Source organism: Budorcas taxicolor, chromosome 13 (assembly GCF_023091745.1).
Source record: "Budorcas taxicolor isolate Tak-1 chromosome 13, Takin1.1, whole genome shotgun sequence".
NCBI classification, from domain to species: domain Eukaryota; kingdom Metazoa; phylum Chordata; class Mammalia; order Artiodactyla; family Bovidae; genus Budorcas; species Budorcas taxicolor.
This window is the reverse complement of record NC_068922.1, coordinates 38,524,295-38,550,129: the sequence shown is the minus strand read 5'-3', so window position 1 is coordinate 38,550,129 and position 25,835 is coordinate 38,524,295. Positions and strand designations below refer to the sequence as shown.

Genomic DNA, 25,835 nt, shown 5'->3' with positions numbered 1-25,835 from the left:
TGGCAGGAAACCCCTGACAGATCTGTTCAGCAGGTCCACTGCCCTACAACCGAGTCTACAAAACTGGAGATTCACTCTGTAAAAGCCGACTTAGACAAGAGAAACAGGACAGTTTCCTGGACCTCAATGCCTGTGGGCTGGAGGAATGACCACAAACTGCATCTGGGTCACCAGGATTTCAAACCAAGAGGTTTACACCAATGCAGATTCAAATGGACCATCTGGATACTGAACAATCTGCATTGGGTCAGAATAAAGCAATTCAGCAAGCCCCTTTCCAACTCTGTGTTCCAAGTACTTGAATGTACAGAGGAGATGTGATCTGAGCTTTTTTCCCCCCTCATATTTTCCAGCTATGTTCTTATTTGAAGCAGACAACTGGATCAGAGTACAGGAGCTGAGAAATTATTATAAAGTCACAGAGTGTCAGCATTACCCATCTATGGCCTTATCCTAAATGCAACTCATCTCATCTGATCTCAGAAGCTAAGCAGAGTCGGGCTTGGTTAGGACTTGGATGGGAGATTGCCTGGGAATACCAGGTGCCATGAGCTTTTAGAAAAGTTTCAGCATCACCAAAATGCCAAATAAGGATGTCTCTTCTATACTTAGGCAAGAAGTATTTCAAGAGAGGGTAACTATATAAGCATTAGTATATTACAGATATGCTATATAAATGTATATTATGTATGATAATATATTACTATTGATATCATATAATGTCTAAAAATGATCACTATTGTTGTACCACTAGATCAAACTTAACTGAGAAACACTTTACCAGACATGGTTCTTCCTTCACATTGCTATGGGGACTTGTACGCCCAGACAGCCATGTGGCTCCTGGGAAAAGGTCATCTGTGTGGTCTGGCGTGGTGGGGCTTCCCCCTGCTACATCCCAGAGGTGGATAAACCAGATACAGAGCAGCATGCACATGGTGTCAGTCACCTGGCCTTCCTGAAGAGGATTTCCTTCACAGGCACATTACCCTTTCCTGCTACTTAGTGTCCAAGGAAAATGGCACCAACTATAAATCACTACAGACAGGCTCTCACCATAGAAGCAGAAGCCTGTGTGGACCCTGAGGGAAGGCCCCCTACAAAAGGGTTATCTGAAAAGACATGTATGTATATGCAGAAGGGTCAGACATGTCATATTTCTATAAACACAATCCTTAAGAAGAAACATAGCAGAATTTGGCTAAGAATAAAGTGGTTTGTTGAGCTTTGGAGTTTATTTCTTTTTAGAAAAAAAGAGAAAATTTGTAAGATGCAAAGGTCTCACATAATGTATTATCATGGACGACTGTTCTCTTTACACCCTAACATGAGCCCTGGCCTAGCCAGTGTTGGGAAAAACATGGACAGTGTGACCGCATTTGGGACCCATCATGGACACTCAGAAATACACCACAGAGTGAAAGGACTCGATGACAAGTGATGTTGGGCCAGCCTGTTCCAAAAGCAAGCCAAGAATCAGAGGAACCAACGTGGCCTTCCTGAGGGGACCCTTGGGTGTGTTCCTTGCTGCCCTGTGCATGGGGCATCTTCCCCACCCTGGCAGCACCCATCTCCTCTATTAAGCCACAGCAGCAACAAAAAATGGTAACGCTCCTTTGGTGGGTTTTTTGTGTGTGTTTTTGTAGGTTCCCAGTTTCTTATTTCCATCTTCCTTTTCAGGATTCAGGTCCAAGTCTTTAAAGTAGTATAGGTGCCTAGCATCTTTCATGAATTTTTCAGGATCCAGTTCTGCCCAATGATAATGCACTAAAAAGAACAAAGATAAGACATATTACTCAGAAAGGTCCCAAAATTTGCTTTCAAATCATATTAAAATACATGACCAAGCATAACAAAAACAGCTGGAGATATCCTTTCAAGTTTATACAACAAGAGAATGATAGTGTTTTTTTTCACCTTACTGTGAGAAATGGGCGTGTTGTCACATATCAATCCTAATACCTCTCACCAAAGAGATGCCAATTTATCAGAACTTCATCCTTAGAGCTCAAAAAGACACCAACCAAGTATCTGGGAATTAAACAACATACTTCTGAATGGTCTTTGTATCCAAGGGAAGTCACATGGCAAATCAGAAAACATTTGAAAGTGAGTGAAAATACAACAATAAAAATTTGTGATATTCATCTATAGCAGTGATTAGAGGAAAATTCGTAGTATCAAATGCTTATTACATTAGAAAATAAAGCTTTCAAGTCAATAATTGGAGTTTCCATCTTAAGGAATTAAAAGAATAAAAGCAAAGTAAACCCAAAACAAGCAGGAGAAGGGGAATAACAAGAGCAGGAAGTAATGAAATTTCAAACAGAAAAGCAAAAGAGAAAATTTTTTAAAAAGATGAATAAAACTAATATACTTCTTGCTAGACTTATGAAGAAAAAAAGAGAAGAAACAAGTTATGAGTATCAGGAATCAAAGAGGCAACAGCAGAACATTTACAGACATTAAAAGAATAAAAAGGATGTAGCGCGACTTTATGCCCACAAATTAGACATGGATAAAATGGACAAATCTCTTGAAAAAAATACAAGGCTCATTTCCAAATACTTTTAACAATGAGGGAGGCAGAGGGATTGGGAGCCTAAAGAAAGCATAGGAACAGGGTACAAACTAAATGCTTGTTCTTGGGATATTTTTTACATTGCTCAAAGGAGGGTAGGTTCTTTAGTATAGAATGCCCAAGTGTCTTCCTTGGCAATTCTTAGAATTTCCTTTTGCAATTCAGAGCCTACAACAAAAGCCAGATGGTCATGCCAAGACTGATATGGCAAGCATTTGTCATCCAGTTTAGTTCAGTTCAGTCGCTCAGTCGTGCCTAACTCTTTGCGACCCCATGGACTGTAGCACTCCAGGCCTCCCTGTCCCTCACCAACTCCTGGAGCTTGCTCAAACTCATGTCCATTGAGTCGATGATGTCATCCAGCCATTTCAGCCTCTGTTGTCCCCTCTCCTCCTGCCTTCAATCCCTCCCAGCATCACGGTCTTTCAAATGAGTCAGTTCTTTGCATCAGGTGGCCAAAGTATTGGAGTTTCAGCTTCAGCATCAATCCTTCCAATGAATATTCAGGACTGATTTCCTTTAAGATTGACTGGCTGGATCTCCTTGCAGTCCAAGGGACTCTTAAGAGTCTTCTCCAGCGCCACAGTTCAAAAGCATCAATTCTTCGGTGCTCTTTATAAAGCACCAAAGACTTTATAAAGTTTTCTTCATAGTCCAACTCTCACATCTATACATGACTCCTGGAAAAACTATAGCTTTGACTAGATGGACCTTTGTTGGCAAAGTAATGTCTCTGCTTTTCAATATACTGCTTAGGTTGATCATAGCTTTTCTTCCAAGGAGCAAGTGTCTTTTAATTTCATGGCTGCAGTCACCATCTGCAGTGATTCTGGAGCCCCAAAAAACAAAGTCTCTCACTGTTTCCATTGTTTTCCCATCTATTTGCCATGAACTGATGGGACTGGATGCCATAATCTTAGTTTTCTGAATGTTGAGTTTTAAGCCAACTTTTTCACTCTCCTCTCACTTTCATCAAGAGGTTCTTTAGTTCTTCACTTTCTGCCATAAGGGTGGTGTCATCTGTGTATCTGAGGTTACTGATATTTCTCCTGGCAATCTTGATTCCAGCGTGTGCTTCATCCAGCCTGGCATTTCTCATGATGTATTCTGCATAGAAGTTAAATAAGCAAGGTGACAATATACAGCCTTGATGTACTCCTTTCCCGATTTGGAACCAGTCTGTTGTTCCATGTCCAGTTCTGACTGTTGCTTCTTCATTTGTCATCCAAGTTTAACTAAATCCCAGACTTAACAGAGCAGTTTCTATCCCCTCAGATCTAAATTAATTGGATGAACTTCAGTAAAAGCAAAAGTACAGTAGTTTACACATGGAGATGCCACATCTGTGAACATGCTTCCAGCAGATGTACTCAACACAGGTCACACTCTTAGGAAAGGGTCATATTATGAGCAGATGTCTCAATGGAATTATCAGCCTTCCATTCCAGAGCCCAGCTTGACACTGAAGTTCACAGGCCCACATGGGGAAGGCTTGTTTGAACTACAGCTTGTCCAAGTTCTTTAGGTCTATCTGGACACACAAGAGGAATCAAAATTTCCTCCAGGTCTACCCTCGTGCTCTGAAACCCACCTGCCACAGTTCTGCACTACATCGTAACCAATATCTGAAAAACCACAAAGGTAATACATAACTTAATTCCCAGAGACCATATTTCTATTTTATAGTCAAGAAAAGTAACCCACTTGCTCCTATATTTCAATCAAGATATTAACCCAAACTTAAAAGCCTGGGCCTTCCAGGACCTCTTTTCTCACCTGCAATACTAGTAACTAAAATCCTGAAACTAGTTTCCATGTCCCATCTTTGGGGAACTCCACCTTCTTGGCATAGATTAAAACCTTTGTTTTTGAACCTAAAATGAGCTTTGGGATCCTGTTTGAATACATTATTATTTTACATTTACTACCATTAAATATTTTACATTTTAATGAACTGTGATAATAAATTTATGCTTCAAGCATCCAATGTGCAGATGAAAATGATATGGTTTCCTACACAAGAATAAATGATCCAGAAAGTGCTCATGATATTCTGCTTGATGGTAAACACAGGTCACATTATACCTACAGTATGTCTCCAACTTTGTAAACTTAGAAGCCATAGAATTTTCTGCTTAGAGAAAACATAAAAGCATTAAGAAGTGTCTAATAACTTGGCACCACTATTTCAAGACCTTATGAAAGAAGTTGCTGGGGTGGTTCTTCTTCACTGCCTTCAAACGCTAGGGGGTGGGAGAGAGTTCAGGGTCAGGAGCAAGGGCTCCTTCAACAGCCTGTATAAAACCTGAGTCTCTCCAAGATGCTGACTTCCAGCTGATCTGTTTCTGGTTTTAAGCCTTTTCAGCAACCAGAAGATATGCATGCCAGAGTCAGAACATACACACCACAGACCTGCTCTCCAAACCACTGTCAAAAGAACCTAGTTTCATTTATTTTTATTTAGTTCTGGTCATGGCTGGAAACTAACATGAGCTCACTGACACAGAAAAAGCAGACTGTTCCATGAAAAACATAAGCTACTGGGAGGTCAGTGTTATCAATGAAGGATTCATGCAGCCTGTCTAGCATGTTAGGGACTCCAGTAAGGCCTGTGGCACGCTCTCAGAGCAGACATTCTTCCTGTGCATGAGTTCTGTGGGTCCTGGCTTGGCACTGAGAACATAGGGACAATGGTGTCATTTCTAACCGAGAAAGGAAAGCTTGGTGTCAACTAATAAGCCAAGCAGGGGAAAAATAAAACTGATGTCATCTGATCATGGAAGGAACAAACCCTGACAGCAGTTAGTTTTTATTTTTTGCCTTAAATTCTACCCCACGTATTTCTAATGCATACTTGTTCATGTTTAACCACACCCACAGTGGCTCAGATGACGATCTCAAAAACCTTAGTTTGATCCCTCTAAGCTAGTGCCACCCAAAAGAACTTTGTGCAGTGACAGACTGTTGTCTATCGACTCTGTGCAGCATGGCAGCCACCAGCTGCACGTAGCCACTAAGCACTTGAAATGTGGCTACTGTGACTAAGGAAATTAAACTTTTTTTAATTTTAATTAATTTGCATTTAATTATCCACAGGAAAGTAGTGTCGACTATATTAGCACACTCCAGGTTATCAGTAAGCTTAGCTCTGCACTTGAGCAATAAGCAGAATCATTATTATGGTCAGAGTCTTACCGATTTGTTTCTAATAAAGAAGGCAACTAAAGTGCAAGCCTGGGAAGGAAGTAAATCCAACCCCCTGCCAGTAAAGTGACATAATATGCCTGCTCCTGTATAATATCTGCATCCTGTATAACAAAGGCCAAAACAACACTTGTGGTTTGGGACCAATAACCTCCTCCCAGCAAGAGGAGAGAAAACAGGGCAGAAAATAACGCTGGAAGACACACTCCTTAAAACTTCCCAGATGTATTGAAAGACATGCATTTATAGATTCCAGAAGTTCAGGAAATCCAAAGCAATCATCAGAATGAGGCTTAGATATTTAAAACAAGATGCTGGAATTGTCAGATAAGGAAAAGTAACTACGATTAATATGTTAAGGGCTCTACTGGGAAGAGTAGACAACACTCAAGAGAAGACAGGTAAGGTATGCAGAGAGACAGAAAAGCTCCAGAAAGGATCAAAAGGAAAGGAAGAGGGCTTCCTGTGGGCTCATCAGCCCCAGGAGAAGTCAGTGGGCTTGAAGAAGGTCAACACAGACTTCCAAACTGAACTGCCAAGAGAGCGAGAAAGGAGTAGGGGGAAAAAACTAACTGTCCAAGAACCTTGGGGAAACTGCACAAGGGGTAACATACACAAAACCAAATTCCAGGAGGAGAAGGTGGAAAGAGCAGAGAAGTAATGATGGCCAGGAACAGCCCAGACACCAAATCATAGACCCAGGAAGCTCAGCATACCCATCAAGAACCACACTGGGGCAGATCATAAGTAAACTGCAAAAAACGAAGAGAAAACCTTGAAAGAAGCTGTGGGTGGAGTGGGAGGAGAGGCACATGTTACTTGCAGCAGAACAAGGCTGTGAGTTACACAGGACTTCTCAGGAGAGACTATGCTAGCAAGGAGAGAGTGGAATGAGACACCTAAAATGTTCAAGCAAGAAAACCACCACCAATCTAGAATTCTATACCAACAAAACTATCCTTCAAAAGTGAAAGGGAAACGAAGGCTTGGTTTGATCCACAAGAAACACTCATGGAAGTTCTCAGGCAGAAGGAGCATGACACAGGTCAGAAACCTGGATTCACATAATGAAAGGAAGTGTATCCCCTGACCAGGGATGGAGCCCATGCCCCATGCAGTGGGAGCACAGAGCCCTACCCAGCGGGCTACCAGAGAAGTCCCCAGATCTGTTCTTTTTCTTATTCTTGGTTCATCTAAAAAAAAAAGTATTTAAAAGACAATAACAGGTAACAACTGACTCGATGGACGTGAGTCTGAGTGAACTCTGGGAGTTGGTGATGGACAGGGAGGCCTGGCGTGCTGTAATTCGTGGGGTCGCAAAGAGTCGGACATGACTGAGCGACTGAACTGAACTGAATAGGTAACAATGCACTGGGCTGTGGAACACATGGAAGGTGACATGAGTGCACAGCATCGCCAGGGTCTGGGAGCCGTTTCCATGAGGCACCCACGCAAATAAGGTGGCCAGGCTGTTTGAGGATGGGCTCAGATTAGTGAAAAATGTAGACTGCAAACTCTAGGGAAACGACTGGAAAAAGGTTGTTTAAAGTAAAAATAAAATAAAATAAAAACACTATGGCAGGCACAGAGTGTCTTATACCGTGCAACACCAGCACAGGGATGGAAAAAGCGACAAGAATACTGACACAGGGAAGCAAAGTAACATTCAGGAATGAGAGATCCCACCTTCACCAGGGAAACAGCAGCAAAAAGTGACGAGATAGCCTTCTACAGAGCATATACACAAACACACACACACACACAACTGCTCTAGCCCCTTAGAAAGAAATGTGCTCTGCCAGGACTCGTCTCACTATGCAGACAAAGGTTAAGTTGGAAAAGCACACGGATGGCAGCATTCAAAACACTTTCCTTGTCTGGTTTCAAGGGCTGAAACCTCAGGACAGAGATGCGGGTGTTGGTAGGGAGTACCTCTCTCACACCCTCCCAGTGGCAGCTGGGTCGATGCTCAAATGAGGGAACACTGCAGCCTGTGGTTCCAAGTGGAAACCACACTCTTTTTCATGGGCAGCAGCCCTGATGCCTTTAGCCATGGGCCAGAAAGAGGGTAACTAAGCTGTGGCCTCACAGGAAACCTTGGATCCTCCCAGCACAGTGAGGAGCTTGAGAAACAGGACAGAGGACAAAAGAGGAGCTGATTTTAGCAGTTTCGTGTCCATCTGGTAAGAGAAGGAACATCTGCTGTATAACAGAGAGATGGTGACACCCTGGGAATGTCCTCTGAACCAAGGGGGTTTGGGCTCATTTTCAAAGAAACACTTGCCCAAGATCCTGCAGCCTCTCACTCTATCTTCTCTTGCCTTTTCTTTCTCTCTCAAGCCTCAGAAATTCAGAGCTGCTCCCCTTCAGGCCTGTGATGCTCCTGAGGGTACTTGTTTTTAAAGAAAAGTAAATGAAACCCACATCAAATGAAAACCACAGCTCCCCTCATTGTGGGGAGATAGGGGGACTGTTTTCCTGTAGAGTAAGGTAGATGGCAAGGTCACCTTCCATCTGTCACCACCTGTCAGCTATAGCTCTTACAGACTTCTGGACACTGGGTGGTAGCTCTGGGAGGAGCGGCTGGGATGACACGTTTCAGCAGAAGGGCAGCACAGGTCCACAGGCAGCAAACCCCCAATAGACCTGTGGAGACCCCTGTAGGGTCTACAAATCTGGAAGCGCCCCCTGGTCTTCGCCTGGTGTGGGTGTCTCAGAGGACCCCCCTCAATTCACACCTGCACCAGCCACAGGGTCTCTGCCACCATCTCCGGTGTCAGTAACTGCAGCCGGACACCCATCTTAAATGGTCAGGAAAGGAGGTTTCACTTCAGGCTCCTGGCCCAAAACCCAGCGGCCGCAGTTATATTCATATAAATGTGGCTTCAACATCTTCATGGACCCGTCTACACTGCCTCAAGAGCCTCCATCCCATGCGCAGCAGCAGCTGGATCCTCAAGGCTCAGTGAGTCTGTCTCCTACCGTGCCAGCATCTGGGCCCCACACGCGGTCCTGAGGGACCCTGGCCAACCTGGCTACACCTTGGTCTCTAGCACCACAGATCCCTCAAGGCTCACCCAGACACTTGACGGAAGTCACAGCTGAGACCTGCAAGGCCTGTCAGTGCTCGTCAAGGGCTGAGGCCGTGAGACACCTCGCTGCCTGGACGCAGCTGACCACTCAGCCTCTGGGGCTCCCCTCCCCTCCACTGAGATCCACGGTTGGCCCAGGGGACCCAATGCAGCTCCTATGCACCTTCCCAGGGCAGGCGAGACGGCCCCTCAGCGGCTCTGCCACGTCTTGGGGGCCACATCTTGCCAAGGGGACCTAGAGGCACCCTGCGCAGCAGTCTTATCCACACGGGGTCCCCATCCACCCCGTCCGCTGGGTGTGGTGGCTCGTGCCTGCCTGCCTTTTCCACCATCACTGAACTCCACTCACTAGTTCACAGAAGAAAAACCAAGGAAGCAGAAATGACATAACTTACTCACTGTCACACGGAAACTGGTAGGATGCAGGTAAGAACCTGATGGAAGTTCTGAGTCACGGCTGGACTCACTTAATTAGCATAATCAGAAAACTAACTTCAAGAGCCGCCCTGCACACTGCCTCTATGTGGCCGTCATCCCCAGATTTAGGATTTCTGGACGGTCTGTAAGTCAGAGGTGGTAGCGGTATTTCTGACAACAAAACTGACCATATCAATGATGATCAAGTCCTCATCAGGTCTTGGAAGATGTGGGAATGGAAGTTTTACACATATATGCCACATAAAAGGTTACTGTGTGCTCATGAATACCAAACATTACTTATACACCAAATTTCAGGTTCAGAAGACTCTCTTCTGAGGACAGTGAAAGGGTGGCTTAAAACGCAGTATTCAAATAACAAAGACATAGCATCCGGTCCCATCACTTCGTGGCAAATAGAAGGGGAAAAAGTGGAAGCAGTGTCTAGATTTTATTTTCTTGGGCTTCAAACTCACTGCAGATGGTGACTGCAGCCATGAAATTAAAAAACACTTGCTCCTTGATATGTGTTTTTTAAAGAAGAAAAGCTATGACAAACCTAGACAGCATATTAAAAAGCAGAGACATTACTTTGCCAACAAAGGTCTGTACAGTCAAAGCTATGGTTTTTCCAGTGGTCATGTACGGATATGAGAGTACCATAAAGCAGACTGAGCGCTGAAGAACTGGTGCTTTTGAACTGTGGGGCTGGAGAAAACTCTTGAGAGTCCCTTGGACGGCAAGAGATCAAACCAATCAATCCTAAAGGAAATCAACTCTGAATATTCACTGGAAGGACTGATGCTGAAGCTGAAGCTCCAATACTTTGGCCACCTGATGTGAAGAACTGACTCATTGGAGAAGACCCTGATGCTGGGAAACAGTGAAGGCAGGAGGAGAAGGGGATGACAGAGGATGAGATGGTTGGATGTCATCACCAACCATGTCCATCACCAATGGACATGAGTTTGAGCAAGCTCCAGGAGATAGTGAAGGACAGGGAAGCCTGGCATGCTGCAGTCCATAGGGGTCGCAGAGTTGGACACGACTGAGTGACTGAACAACAACGAAACTCATACCAGCTGGTTCAGTTCATGAATAAAAACCAGTGGCTTTAGGTCAGAGCATCAAGATCCAGAACAAGGTGGGGTTTGTGATGCTGACAAATGAGGCCGAGCATGAAGGGACTCCCTTCCAACTTTGGCTTCATGTTCACATGAGTGTGTGACACATGTGAGCCCAGATCAGTGGACATGGCTGGGCTCCCCCCAGAGTGACACTCCGACAAAACATGGAGCCTGGGCCAAGTCAACAGGACCTACAGAACTGACCATCCCACATGGCCCCTTACAACATGGCTTAGCAAGCCCCACCTCTTCCGAGATCCCCGTCCTGCCTGTCTGCGAGCCAGCTCCACAGTGCCTGGCCACACCTGTGGGCTCAGCTCACTGTCTCTGTGCTGGCAGCGGGCATCCTAACGGACATTCCACAGGCAGACCCCAGGCACCCCACTCCAGAGGCAGAAGCCATGTCCCAGGTGTTCTCTCACTATGTGGCATCTGCAGGGTGAACCCACAGGCGGACTTGATCTGCACCACAGTTTACAGGCCAAAGGCTCTGAACCGCACACCCAGCCCTTGATCCCGTGCATTCTGTGGCTGCCTCCCCACTGGCCTGTCACCTCCAGCCCGCTCCCTAGGGCTGCTGGGTCACCTTTCTAAACTGGAACCTGTGTCCCTTGTGCACCTGACAGCTCTCAGAGCCCCCTTGGGGCACCAGGACAGAACCCAGGTGGCTCAGACCCACCCCCCAGACTCAGCATGGCCTGGACTGTTCTGGCCCCTGCCTCAGACAAGCATCCAATAGCAGCCGATGTGCCTGCTCTCTAGCCTCTGCCCACCTGTCCAGGCCGCCCCAACACACACACCTGCTCTCCTCTTTGCCCCCTTTGCCCCATTTCCACCAGCCCCTCAAGGTCCTGCCCCTCAACCCCTCATTCCCTGGAGTCTGGCTCGCATCCCTCCACACCCCCATGCCAGTGTGCTGGCTGACGTGGCCAGACGGTTCCCATGCTTCTCCCTGCACCAGTGAATGCTGGCAAGTGACGTGTTCACAGGGAATCAAGCTGAGCCAAGGGCCATCAGGCAGCAGGGACATCGAGCCCATGACCTTTAGGCAGGGAGTTGGACCCAAAGCTACAGGGAACTCCCTGGAACATGAGCGGGCAGTGCCAGGAGGGTGCAGTGAAGGACGACAGGTGAGAGGCTGCACAGGGTGCTGGCTGCAACTCCCCCACACAGAAAGCTCCCAAGAGGAAAGTGTGGAAGTGGGAGCTCAAGTCTGGAACACTCTAGTAGCATTAAGAACCGCAGCGGTCAGCTGATGTGGGTGCATCTCAGCTCTTCTCTCCATCCTGGAGGGCAGCAGGATTTAAGGCGACCACAAGCGAACGTCCATAAAGCAAACTGCCCCAAGCTATCCCATCCTCCATCCTTGACCAGTGCCCCCACATAAGAAGACCACGCAGCCCGAGGAGGCCAGCCTACCTGCGTCCAGCCCACCTATGGCTCCCGCTCCGAGGACACGTCCCCCTCGGCCCCACTGCTGGCACTGCGGTCTTCCTTGCGGGGAGCGCTTCTCTCTTTGCTTGACTCAGAAGGCCCTTTGGCTCTGGTTTTTTCTTTCCTCTGCTGCTGCTTTTCAAGCTTTGACAGCTGGTTATTAAAAAAAGAAAGAAAGAATTATTTTACAAATGTAAACTCATACCTGTATGTCCAAAACACCAATGACCTCACACGCAGCAACCACGGGCAATGATTTCTATCTGATAATGCGGGGTATCGCATTGGCTCTGACACACCAGATCCCATAGCCACTGTCCATCCATCTGACACCAGATGCATCAGGTGTGTGATCTCCGTCAGACCCTCCCCACAGCTCAGCCTGTCCCGAGGTGTGTGGGAAGGGTCCACTCATAGGCTGCTCTGACAGGCTGAGCAGGAAAGGCTTTTAGTCTAGTTTACAGTTTAGCTATTTTTTTCTTTCATGGCTCTATAGCTTTTTCTCATAGGCAGATTGTTAAAGAGTGATAAGCTCTTTAGATAAGCTCACTCTCCTATTTGCTGAAGGTAAGAGAAGCTGTGACACAAAGCATGTAGACATCCCCTTGGCTCCCAGTTTGTCCTGAGACTCATCCGTGGTGCAGGCCCTGTTGTTCGCAGCAGGCTGCATGGCGGCTACCTAGAGATGCTGCCACGGGGCCCTTGCACATGTCCCCCAGGCCACCTGAGGCCACCCGAGGCCACTTCTGCCCTTCTGGGTGCCTCCCCAGCTTGTTCAGAGACCACAACCAGACAGTGGGAAAACAGATCTGCTGAAACTCTTGAGCAACGACCAGCACTCCAGAAAGGCGTGCTGAGAGAAACTCATCTGAGGAGATGGACCAAGCTGTGGCCAGAGGATTTTCTTGGACCAGAAGAGCCATCTGTGACAAAGCCCGACAGACGGCAACACCCAGGTTCACAGCTTCCCAGGCCAAGTCTGCAAACGTTTTGCTGTTCACATGGAAAAGGGGGAACCTGAAGGGCTGGCTGCTCCCCACTGGTCTCTGCCCCAAGCCCAGAGACATGAAGAAAAGTCACTGTAAGCAACCTGCCAGATACTTGCTTTACTATTCTTAGACTCTGAGCTAAACCTTTAGACAGATCAACAATCAGCAGCTTTCAATTTGGTCCAGAAAACCAAATTTAGTACTGGTTGACTTAATATTCTCTCTCCCCCTACTCCCACTCCAGGTGCCTGAACAACTGCAGTAAATAGCCAGGTTGGTTGAGCAGGGAATTCAATTTTGTGAACAAAGGCTTCTCTTCCCCTTTGACCTGGTGACTCTTCCCAGAAAGCTCCCTGGGATAAACTCCCTCTCGTGTGCACAGGAAAGGCTCCCTGGCATGTGCACTGTGGCATTAATGTATCAGCAAGAACCTAGAAACAACCCAGATGTCCACCAACAGGAAGACAGATAATTAGAACGTGGCACAGTCATATAGAGTGATCCTCTAGAGCAGATGGACACAGATCAACACAGATAAGTCTTTAAACCCAGTTTATAGTCAATACAAACCAATGTCAGTTTCAGAAGCCTTAATGACAGGATTTCAGCAGATGTAAGAGGGGCTTGGAGAGTACAAACCAAAGTCAGTTCACTAGTTAACTCTGGGGAGAAAGAGTAGAGCGTGGTATCACAGTAGAATGAATACATACAGGCTCCGACTGTAATCGTTGGCTTAACTTCTATAAAAACAAAACCAGCTCTAGAATAGGGCTGCTGACCACTGCGAGACATGAAATGCTTGCTACTGGCACTCAGACCAGGACTGATAAGATTCATGCAAGGACATAAATGAACACATGGCTTCCTTCGTCTGCAAAGTCTAACTGTGAAGAAATACCACCACTGAGCTATGTGCTTAGAAGCCACGCTGAGCTCCTCCAGCCCGAGCTCTATGACCTGCCGTGGCCTGGTAACAAACAGCTCAAGGACAGATGCTGTAAGCAGGATGGTTTCAGGCAGAGAAGACACAAGCAAGTATTTTTTATTATTATTAAGATATAATTTGCAGACATTATATTAGTTTTAGGTATAATGCCAAAACAAGAAGGTTAGCATTTTACACACCTGAGTAAAGGCTACACATAGCTCCTTGCCCTCTGTCCCTCTGCACTATGTTTCCATAAATGATTATTTTTTTCTCTGTGCTTTTCTACCACAGATGCGGGAGGAACATCCTTCATCAAGATGCCATCTGGGCTTCCCCAGAGGCTCAATGGGTAAAGAATCGGCCTGCCAATGAAGGAGACATGGGTTTGATCCCTAGGTCAGGAAGATCCCCTGGAGAAGGAAAAGGCAACCCATTCCAGTATTCTTGCCTGGAAAATTCCATGGACATAGGGAGCCTGGTGGGCTACAGTCCAGAGGGTCAGAAAAGTCAAACACAACTGACTAACTAGGCATGTGCACACACGCATACACACACAAGATGCCAGCCTTCCTTCCTTGTTTCTCTTTTGGCGCTCTTTCCTCTATGAAATGATTAGGACAGGAAATGGGGCCCATCTGTCTAGTTCTTTTTCCTGTAAAATGATCTTGGATGCACAATATGAATGTATATAACCATACTGAACTATACACTTTAAAATGGGCAGGATGTTAAATTTTATGTTGTGTGTATCTTACAACTAAAATAATTTTTACTGAGACAGAATTGACATATAACATTATATCAGTTTCAGGTGTACAATGTGATTCTGTATTTGTATATAATGCAAAATGATCATCATAGTAAGTCTAATTACCATCCACCACCAAAAAAATGTTTAACGACCTTAGAAAACATGATGTTGGCAATCCATATGGGACCCCCTTCCTTTCTTATTTTTCATGTCCATAGGTTATGGAATCCAAACATCCAGAAATCAACATTCAGCAGTGAACTGTGATAAGCTTCTGCCAGCAGTTTATATTCACATCAGTGTCTGTATGCACGTTGGCACGTGTGTGTTCTACATATACATGTCTGCAGGCAGATGGATACTTATACATACCTATATAACTGTGAATATGTTCCAAGCTAGCCTCTGAGAAAGCATGATTTCTATTCCCCAAAGAGGACCTCTTGGTTTTGGTTCCCCTCTTTGGTGGTAAACATAAAACAATGCGGCCATCTCCTGTGACACAAGCAGGCCAAGGCTCTGCGATGCTGAGAGTCCATTATATACAAAGGCTTGTTTGTGATCCTGTTATCTGCCTCCCACTCTTTAACACTGTGGAGAAACCAGATCTTGGCCGGATGACAGGGAACAATTCCCAGTAGAAGCAGGCTTCCTAAGGGTCCTCAGGACCCCACATCACCCATTCAATTCTGCACTGACCCAGGGGTGCCATCGACGCCGAGCAAAAATGCGGGAGCATCCGCTTGACCTTCCACCCTAGCCCTGTGCCCGCCGCCCTGGACCAAGCTTGTGGATCACGTGTGACAATTACTGAAGCAACAGGCACAGCCCGACTTTCTGTAAAGGATGTGATGCTGACTCTTTCATTATTTATTTTAAAACAACCCCGACCACACATGGCTCCATGCCTCAGAGTAAAAGTTCTCTGTAAGAACATTGTGAACTAACCTAATAAATTTAAGCCTTTTCTTGGAAAAACTTGGAATCCAATGCAGCCAGAATGTGGAATTTACATCTCAAGGCAAGAAAGCAGTGGATTTTTTTTTCTTTTGGAGGAAACAAATGAGAAAGAAAAAGAAGAAAAGGGTGCTGCGTTACAGACTCCCGTAGCACGCCATGGCTTTCAAGTTAATCAGGACACAAATGTCAAGGAAAATATAAACCACGACAGTCTGTGGGGACACAACCTACAACAGCGCGATGGAGGGCTTTTGCTTTTTTTTCTGTGTTTTTTCATTTTTAAAGATTTTCTATTTTATTTTTGGCTGTGCTGGATCTTCGTTTCTGGTGGGGGTTCTCTGGTTGAGGTGAGGGGGACTCTTGGCTGTGTACAGTGGCTTCCCTTGCTGCAGAGCACAGGCTCCAGGCATGCACGCTGCAGCAGCTGCAGCTCATGGGCTCAGCAGTTGCGGTGCATTGGCTTAGCTGCCCCGTGGCATGTGGGATCTTCTCAGACCAGGGATGAAACCTGCGTCTCTTGCATTGGCAGGTGGATTCTTAACCACTGGGCCATCGGGGAAGCCCTGTTTGCTTTTTTTTTTTTTCAGTCATCTGAGAGGGTCCATACTGCAAAGCGGTTTGCAAACCATACAGGCTCTAGTGTCTCAAAGTGAAACCCAAACCTTCCAAGACACCCCCAGGGGCCAGGTAACCGTCCCGAGGTCGGCCCATTCCTCTTACGCCACATCTCGGTAGCAAAGAAACCCAAACCACTTAAATCCACTGACAAAAGAAAGCTTTCTTTTTAATCAAGATGATCATGCTCTAAGTGCCTCACATACAAATAAGCTGGTTGAACACAAAGGTCACAATGCTTCATCACAGGGCCCGCAAACGTGATCATGATCTGAGGCACCAGGCAAGAGAATGAGTGAAGTGACCACACATGAGACATCAGGGCAGGGTAGAGACTGCGGCCACACCATAGGGGACAAGCTCCCTAAGCTCTACCAGGGCAGTCACATTCTGTTTTCAAGCATGCGTATAGGCAAAGGTAGGCTCCTGGCTTTGCACCTCTGCCCAGTTGATCCCAATTGCTCTGAACAGCCCACTAACAGGTGTGTCCTTATCAGCATCCCCTGGAGAAACCACACTGGTGGCTGAGCTACAGTCACCATCCAGTCCCTCCCCTTCCCTCTACTCAGAAGTGGCCCTGAGCCTGCTGTCACACGGGCCTGAGCCACAGTCACGAGGACTGAAGGGAGCTGCAGGGGGCTTCAGAGGACCATTCTGCTCCCAAATAAACACAAGTGCATGAGACTTCGCAGAATGGAGGCAGTACTCAGAATGAGGAGTGGGCGTCTGGGGGACACAGAAGCCCTGAGGAGGGGCAGGGGCAGGGCCAAGCCAGAGGAATCAGCCGTCCTCTTGGAGGGGGGCAGGGATCACTAAGTTCCTCACTGTTTCAGCTACATGTGGGAACGGCTGGAGCACGACCAACTGACAGCAAACCATCTCATCACACACCCGTCGAAGTAAAGGAGAAATGGACCTTCAGGGGGTGAGGCTTGCTCAGGGGTCGTCCACAGGATGCAAGAGGCAGACACAGGACCACACCCCAGGCCTCTAGACACCAAACTCTACATTCTCTCCAGCGAGTCAGGCGGCCTTCTTGCTTAATTTATAAGCTTCAGTTCAGAAATTTATGAGCACTGGCTACAAGTCACGCCCTGTCCAAGGTACCAGGAACATAGGGGAGAACCAGACATAGCCCTGGCTTTCTGGGCCGAATGTCCACCACACAAACAATTGGCGATCCCCACTCCAGCCTGGTCCTATTCTCAGCCCTGGGTGCGCATGAAAGGAACTATTACCAACCCGTTTTGAAGTGGAGAAGCTTACAGCACTGGCGACCCGAGCATCCTGCCCGAAGCTCATGGCAGGCCAAGCGGCTACCCTCCTCTGCACTCAGCCTCGCAGATGGAGACACACAGGGACCTTGGGGCCATTTCCTTTTGACAAATGAAAACAAAACCAGCCCTGACCCAGATTCTGCTCCTTAGTGGTTCAGCAAAAAGCCACTGCAGGACCTCAGTGTGACTGGATGTTTCTACCTGTGGCTGAAAAATCGGAAGGACCAAACCTAAGGTGAGTGAACTGGATACTAGGCTAAGAGGAAGCAGGATGGGGAAGCCTCCAGAGCACGAGGACCTGGAGGAGCACTTCGAGGTCACTGGTACTGACCTCGGGAGAGGCCTGAAGGCCCATCAGCAGCAGTAGGAGAGGTGGGCCAGGGTGAGGGAGGCAAGTGTGGCTCCAGCCTGTCCACTGATAAATGGGGGCCATGAGCAAGGGGCAGCCCCAGAGGCAGCCAGCACCAGGGAATGCGGGGCGGCCAGTGTGTGGTGGGCTGGTGGGGTACAGGCCCTCAAGTTCGGGGAAGGCTGGATGGAAGCAGAGCTGAGGGTGGGGCGGGAGTCCCTGGAGGGAGGGGAAGGTGTGCCCACTCCGGGCAGCACCGCCTCTGTATTCATCTTCACTACAGGACATTCACAGGGGAGGGTGCAGGCCCCCCCAGCATGAGGCGACTGAACCAGAAGGTCAAGGGCTACAGAGGATGAGGCTGAGGAGCGAGAGGCCAAGGGAAGTCAAGGCTGAGCCAGGAGAGGCCGAGAGAGGGAGAGCAAAGCATGGTCAGGACTTAGGACATCCCCTGGCTGGGATCAGAGGTGGGACAAGATGCTGCTGGGGTAACCATCACCCAAGACAGAGGTGGAGACCTCTGCCAGCTGACTGGAGGGCTGGGGCATGTGGGAGCCCCGAGTCACCAGAGATGGAGACAGCCATGGTGGTGGGCGGTCCACCACTCGCTGCTGGAACATCTTTAAAGGCGGATCCCTTCAGCCTGTGGAACAATCCAGTGGACGGTGACATAAAACACGAGATGAAGGAGCACCCCCAGGCTGCTGCAGACACCAGCCGCTCCAGGACTCGCACCGTGGTCCGTGCAGTCAGAATTCCAGCCGCCTTGAGATTCTGCTCTTTCTGGGGAAGCTGAGCGGAAGGCGTGGCTCTGCAGCTGGGGACACCCGTCCAGGCTGGAAGGGTGTGAGAGGGGACACAGAGACGTGTGTCTGCTGCTACCACCACACGCCCGCCTCTCTCGGGAACGCCCTACCACCCAGCTGACAGGCGCGAGCAGCCGTGTTGGAGGGGACCGAGAAAAGTGATTTCTTTACAAGACATTTCTGAACATAACAGGTACCCAGGAACCCCTGACGGAAGGTCCCTTCTGGAGCAAGACGGTGCCTCAGACTTGCTTCCAACACGATTTCGCAAAAAGGTGTGAATAATTACAACTTCTAAGTGTTTCTGTATGTTCTCACAAATCCCACAAAAACCATTTCAGGTCTTTTCTTCACTTTTAAGACAACAGCCGACTAAAAGGAGCACCTCCTTCCTCAAAGGGCCCACGAGTGTAACCTGAAATGTTAATTTCCTCCCTTAAAAGTCTGTCTTCACACCAGGGAACGGCCCCTTAGATGGTGACAACCAATTTGTCACCTTGAGCATTCTGAGAAGTCAAGAGCAGGTCATCTTATTCCCAGACTGATTTTGAGCACTACGGAGGGGTGGAGTCAGTTGAGAGAGCAAGCTCAAGGCCATGGCCAGGCTGGGGAAAGCGCCAGGCCTCCGGACTCCCAGCCGAGCTTCCTGTCGACCTGGCTCCTTAGGAGCCAAAGCTCACCTGGACAGGAGCTTCTGAGGTCAGCCCTAGCGCTGGGGCAGCCAACCCTGTGCTGTCCTTACGAGGGTGGTGCCAGGTACAGTCTTGTCCTTGAGATATTTTAATGTTGGTTATTTCCTGTCAGATTGTTCTGTCCTACACATGAGCAGAATCTAATCAGAGAGTGAAGGAAATAACAAAAGAAAAGCTCAAGCCCCATGAAATCAGTTACTAGGATTTTTATAGACCGTGGTGTAGATGGAAAAGTTCTGCTCCAACCCACCCCTTGCAAAGATTCCAAGAAAGTCTTATGGTGCAAGTCATCGAGATCAAATGTCTCCTCTGCAATTACGTTTTAAAACACCACGAGGTAACGATGGCTCCACAGACGCTGGCCCACACCTGCTGATGTCAGGAGGCATAAGCAGGCAACGCCAGGAAGCTGCCGAGGAGGGGACACGGCTGGCATGCCCCTCGGAAGTAAGGACAGGAGCTAAGAGACAAAATGCCCCACACCCAGCAGCCCATGAGTCCTTCTCAACAGCTCTAGAACCTTCCCTCCACAAGCTCGCCATCTTTCCTGGATCTACCAACTCCTGCATCAGGAAAGATGCCTTGACTGTGCAAACTCACTGAAACCAGCCTGCTGACCACTCTCTCACCCTGGAGATCCACCAAATGCACTGACACCAGACGACTGTTTGCTGGCTAATTAACACACCCGAGACAGTAAGGAAGATGCGCTGTGGAGCAGAGCAATGCTCCACCGATGGTGAGCCTCCTGGGGTCAGGTGCAATCACACACCCACACCCACAACCACACACACCCACACCCACACCCACACCCACACACACACAACCACACCCACACCCACAGGAGGCAGCCATCCAGCCCCACCACGGAGCAATCACACACACACACACACACACACACACACACACACACACAGGAGGCAGCCATCCAGCCCCACCACAGAGGTGCAGGAAAGCCCACCGGTCCCTGCAGTGACCAAAGAAGCCTGCAGCCCCTCCACCATGGGCAGGGATCCCTCAAGAAATGACACAGGCTGGTGCTGGAAACCTGGGAGAGGGCACCGACCTCAGCCCGAAGCCCCGAGCCAGCCCGCGGAACCCTCAGAGGCGGGGCACCTGCTGCGGTCCTAGAAACCTCTGGGCCCACGACCTGTGACTTCTCCTGCTGCCTAAACAGGCCGGAGGGCAGAGGACAGGAAGGGGACAGAAGAGAAGGTAAAAAAAAAAAAAAGGGGGGGGGGGGTAGGCCAAACCCCAGTAGCCTAGAGAAACTCCAGGAAGACAGAAGCGTGAGTCTGCGGTGGGATTTTAAACAATCTGTAGAAACCGACTTCTGTGGACTAGTTCTAACTGACCGAGCCATCTTTAAAAACTGGAATTTGTGTTGGGCAATTTGTTTTATCAAACTGTAACTTGAGATAATTTCCTATTATGTGATAATTCTGAAAGCCTCTTTTTTTTAAGTGTCCTTGTGTAATGGAAAATCTGACAACATTCAAAGAGGATGTTGCCATACACGCCAAGCCGTCTGCCATTATGTCAGCTGTTGCGCTGTTATTTTTAAATCAACTGGCTGCTTAATAAAAACATAACAAAGCAAAGTACACACATGGTACCTAATTTTCATACATTATTAACTCTGCTTGAGGTTTTCGTGGGAATTAAAAAAAGCGGGGAGGTGGGGGCGCGGGGAGAAGTCAGGCAAGGAGGTATCCGTTCCCATCTGAAATCGTGCAAGCTAATTTCATTTTCTAATTTCCCCCTTGTTTACAAAAACCCTCTTAGGCATGCAGAGTGGTGGGTGAGGGTGGGGTGCTTGCTGTCTCCGCCTTATTCCTACTCAGCTGCCTGTCCCCCCACCCACCCAGCCTTCCCTGTGGGCGATGCGACACACCGGGTGGTTTGTTTCGGGCCATAGTGGGATGGAGGCCAGCCCAGGCGTGGGCTTCTCTATCCTCGCAGTGGAGGCTGTTGGGGTCCCTGCAGGGTTAGGACAGCTGCCCGCCAGCCCAGGCGTGGGCTTCTCTATCCTCGCAGTGGAGGCTGTTGGGGTCCCTGCAGGGTTAGGACAGCTGCCCGCCAGCCCACGACTTCTGACCTCCTGCTGGAACATCTGCACCTTCATCGTGAAGACGCCCACAGGCCTGGCTGGAGCACAGATGGTCCCAAGGTGAGCACCTCTGGAGGTGACCTCGGCCCCCCAGGGGGTGCCCAGGGGTCACACGCTAGCTCCACCTCCCCATCTGGTGTCCACCCTCCCTGTGCCCCCTGGGAAGACTATCCAAGTTAACTACCTGAACCGAAGCCTCTCACTCCAGGGGCACCCACACCAGAGCACTTCAGATGCTCTGAGATGAGCCAGGTTCTCATGTGCGCACTCCCTGTGTCACTGGCCGGTGTTACCCCGCATTCTCCACCAGTCGGCACCTGGGATACTGGGGGGCCACAGGGGAGACGAGGGTCCCCCCATTCAAGGGGCTTGAGGGATGCGGTTTACAGTCCTGTGACATCTCATCACACAGGTGAATGCTCTGAAGACTGGTCGCCCACAGACATGGTAAACGATGCGTTTCAGCATCCAAGAGTTTGGTTATGTTGACCACCCCCTCCCCACCCCACTGGAGAAAAGGACCCAACAGCCCTCCTCACGCCTGTGCCCTGGGCCCTTCCTTCACTGGAAAATCTCCAGAGTGACGGGCGACAGCTAACCTCTCTGGGCCACTGCTGTTCGGAGGCAGAAATAACAGGCGCCTAGTTTAGTCAACATCTATCTCGGGCTGGAGTTGATACTGAGCTCACTGTCAGCACGTGTCTGGTTAATCACTGGGGAGCAAAGTTTAAGGAGACACTAAAACCATTTCAGTGTTGGTATTCCAGCGCATAATTGGTAACAGAAAACTCTTCATGAGCATTTGAAACTAACAGTGCTCTTTAAATGATTCAAAATGTTTCTTCAATTTGCAAGACTCTTAAAAAGGGGGAGGGGGGAACCTTTCCTCTGCCCCACTTGGTCTCACATGTTGCACAAATGCCAGCAGAGGAGATCTGGAGCAACGTAATAATCCAGAAAAGAGGAAGACATGGGCCGCAGAAAAACAGCGCACATGACCCACAGAGAGGTCAAAGCCAGGGGTTTACCTGTCCACATGGGGGGTGGGGGGTGGGGGGTGCGAGGGCTCCAGAGGGGCTCCCAGAAAGGGCCTGCTGCTGCTGCTGCTAAGTTGCTTCAGTCGTGTCCAACTCTATGCGACCCCATAGACGGCAGCCCACCAGGCTCCCCCGTCCCTGGGATTATGCAGGCAAGAATACTGGAGTGGCTTGCCATTTCCTTCTCCAATGCATAAAAGTGAAAAGTGAAAGTGAAGTCGCTCAGTCATGTCCAACTCTTCGTGACCCTGTGGACTGCAGCCTACCAGGCTCCGCCATCCATGGGATTTTTCAGAAAGGGCCTAGAGAGAGAGAGAATGCTTAGAAACAGAGGTCTGGGAGCAGGAGGAGAAAACACAGTGCTTTCAGCAGGATCTCAAGAAGAAAAGATAAGTACACACGCCCAGAAAAGCAAAAGACTGAACAAGAGAAAAAAAAAACATAGGATATAACTTGGGCCCTGGGGTGACCACAGTCACGGGGTCATGGCAACATAAAACCATTTACTGATTCAATTAAAATGATGTCACAACACTGGAAAGATGGGGGATGTGAACAGAGCGGGTTCCTCCTCTACAGTAATGTGAGATAAATAATGTCAGAACTTAGTACATCAAGAAATGGTAAAAGTTTATTATTTAGGGATAAAGAGGGAAAGGACCCAAGGAAACAGCTTAAAGTATGTTAGAGGTCCTTGCTTGTGGGGAAGAGAACAAGGATGAGGGAAAACAGGCCAAAAAAGGGTATTTTTATTACAAACCTTTATGTGTTAAGTATTTTTAATTATGCACATAATTACTTGAATAGGCAATTTAAAATTTAAGAAAGAAAACTCATACACTGGATATAGTTAACCACAGATCCAATACTACGGAAAGAAATTAATGACTCAGGAAAATCAATTTGTGTAATCCTAATACACAGAGGAAAAGATGATAAGCAAAGACAGCAGAAACTTGGAAGTCACGCGTAGGAAGGGAGAAAAGGCGAGATCAGAGCAGATACTGAGAAAGCAATAAGTAAAGACATTACAGAAAGACATCCCATGGGCTCAAGTGTATCCTGGAAGGACCAGCCGTCAGGGAAATTTAGAGAAATCCACACGGAGAGCGTCACCTTCTCTTCCACATGACTAAATGCCAGCAGAGAGGCAGCAGTAAAGCATTAGTGACCTGGGTATCCCATGAATGAAAGGATGGCTACATGACGACAGACGGACATGTGGGTAAGGGAGGAAGGCCAACCAGCCACTGGAAGACACCTATAGAACCTGAAGGCAACAGATGACGACCCAAACATCCCCAGTCACCAGGGTGTCCCCAAACTTGCAAGTCTTCAGAATGTATCATGGCCATTCCCATCCTTAAAAAATAAATGCATAAATAACTTACTCATAGAACTCCAGCCTCTTGAGAGACGAATAAAGGAAATTATATTAAGTAATGTAGCCTAAAATTGAGTTATGCAAGTCCCAAAACTAATCAGTGAAAAAGAAAATAGAAATGTAAACAAGAAATGAATCAATCAGGATCTGAAATTCATGTTCCTAGGCAATTTTTTACATAGGAAGAAATGCCAATGCCTAATAAGCTTATGAGAAAGAGCTCAACTTCACTAGCAATTAAACTGATACAAATAAAACCATCAGATGCAATTTAGAATCCACCAAGTTGACAAGGATTAAACAATGATAATACTCAGCCTTCATGAGGGTTTAAGAAAAGGAACATTACATGATGCTGATGGAGAGTTAGTTTGGACGTTAGGGGTGCAATCTGGCAACCCACAGCAAGTGTCTCCACATATTGACCCAATAATTTCACCTCTTAAAATTTATCTTGTGGAAAATAAGTGGCTTAGTACACAACGATACATACAAAAGGGTGTTCAATGAATTGGTTTTTACAGCAGTAAAAACTGTGGAGCAATCTAAACGTCCACAAAAAAGAGGCTTTCAATCCATTACAAGACTTTCTGTATAGACTGACTCTGAGGCGTTGCTATGGAATATTTACGGCTGCGGGAATCAAAACCTATTTAATAGACTTCCCATCTCTTCACCAATTAAAAGAGCTTCCCAGGTGATGCTAGTGGTAAAGAACTCACCTGCCAATGCAAGAGACACAAGAAACGTGGGTTCGACCCCTGGACTGGGAAGATCCCCTGGAGGAGGGCATGGCAGCCCACTCTGCCCAGTATTCTTGCCTGGAGAATTCCATGGACAGAAGAGCCTGGCGGGCTACAGTCCATGTGGTCGCCAAGAATCAGACGCAACTGAGTGACTAGCACTAACTAGCGCTAACCCTTTGTTGTGTGGGATGCTCTGTGGGTCTCAGGGTGTTTAGCGCATCCCAGGCCGCTACTCACGAGAAGCTAGCAGCACTTTCTCCCTCTCCCACTACCTGTTAAAACCGAAATGGTATCCAGACACTGCAAGATGTCCTTGGTGTGAGAAATGGTTGAGAAATAAAAATAACTTTTTAAAACAAATACAAGCAAACAACAACAAAAATACTGTTCTCAGAATTGCTGTGAAATCTCAGTTTATGTTACAGGAGAAAGTTGCTTTCTCCAATTTGCCCCTTGGTTAAGCACCCTTTCCCACCTCTTGCTCAGACCTTTTCAAAACCTGAGTTGATGAGGGGTCCTGCACTGTTTCTCTGAGGTTCCTGCCCACGTATGTGCATAGGCTGTGTGCCCCACCGGCCTCCGATCCAGGGAACAGAAGCACTGGAGACCAAACTGACCTTCCTGTAAACTGACTACCCACCCACCAACCACCTAATTAACTGACTTGGGTCAGCATCCCTAGGCACAGCCAGCCAGCCAAGAGCATCCAGACACCTGGGGGAGCACCCACAGCTCAAGAGAGGAGGACCAGGTAGACTAAGCAGGACCGCTGACTCTGAGCAGAGATAACTCTGTGAACAGAAACGAACACTTAAAAACCCAATCAGTATTTTCAGAGGGCATTAAAAAGACAATACTACTAAGCCCTCTACCCCCTCCACGAATCAAAACCACAAGGAGATACCACTTCACACCTGTCAGAATGGCTGTCATCAAAAAGAACACAGATAATTGTTGGCAAGGATGTGGAAAAATGAAAAACCTCTTACACTGTTGGAGAGAATGTGAATTGATTGGTGCAGTCACTATGGAAAACAGTATGGAGAGGCCTCGAAAAATTAAAAATAGAATTACCATATGATCTAGAAATTCTACTCCTGGGTATTTATCTGAAGAAAACAAAAAAGATAATTAGGAAAAATATATGCAACCCTATATCCATTGCAGCATTATTTATAATAGCCAAGATTCAAAAATAACCTAGGTATCCACTCATAGATGAATGGATAAAGAAAATGTGATATGTATATATCACATTTTCATTGTGTGTGTGTGCGTGTATATATATATTATATGTATATATAATTAAATATTATTCAGCCTTAAAAAAGGATGA

General features: G+C 47.6%; 1 protein-coding gene across 1 annotated transcript in view; it reads right to left on the bottom strand.

The window, feature by feature from the left end:
* Positions 1–1,220: 1,220 nt before the first annotated feature.
* DTD1 (D-aminoacyl-tRNA deacylase 1) overlaps positions 1,221–25,835 on the bottom strand; it is a 75,596-nt gene continuing 50,981 nt past the window's right edge. Inside the window, exons 5-6 of the mRNA XM_052650999.1 lie at positions 11,841–12,008; positions 1,221–1,767 (exon numbers count right to left, since the gene is read on the bottom strand). Of these exons, the coding sequence (XP_052506959.1) occupies positions 11,856–12,008 (153 nt within the window). The 3' untranslated portion in view covers positions 1,221–1,767; positions 11,841–11,855. The remainder of the gene's footprint in view (positions 1,768–11,840; positions 12,009–25,835) is intronic.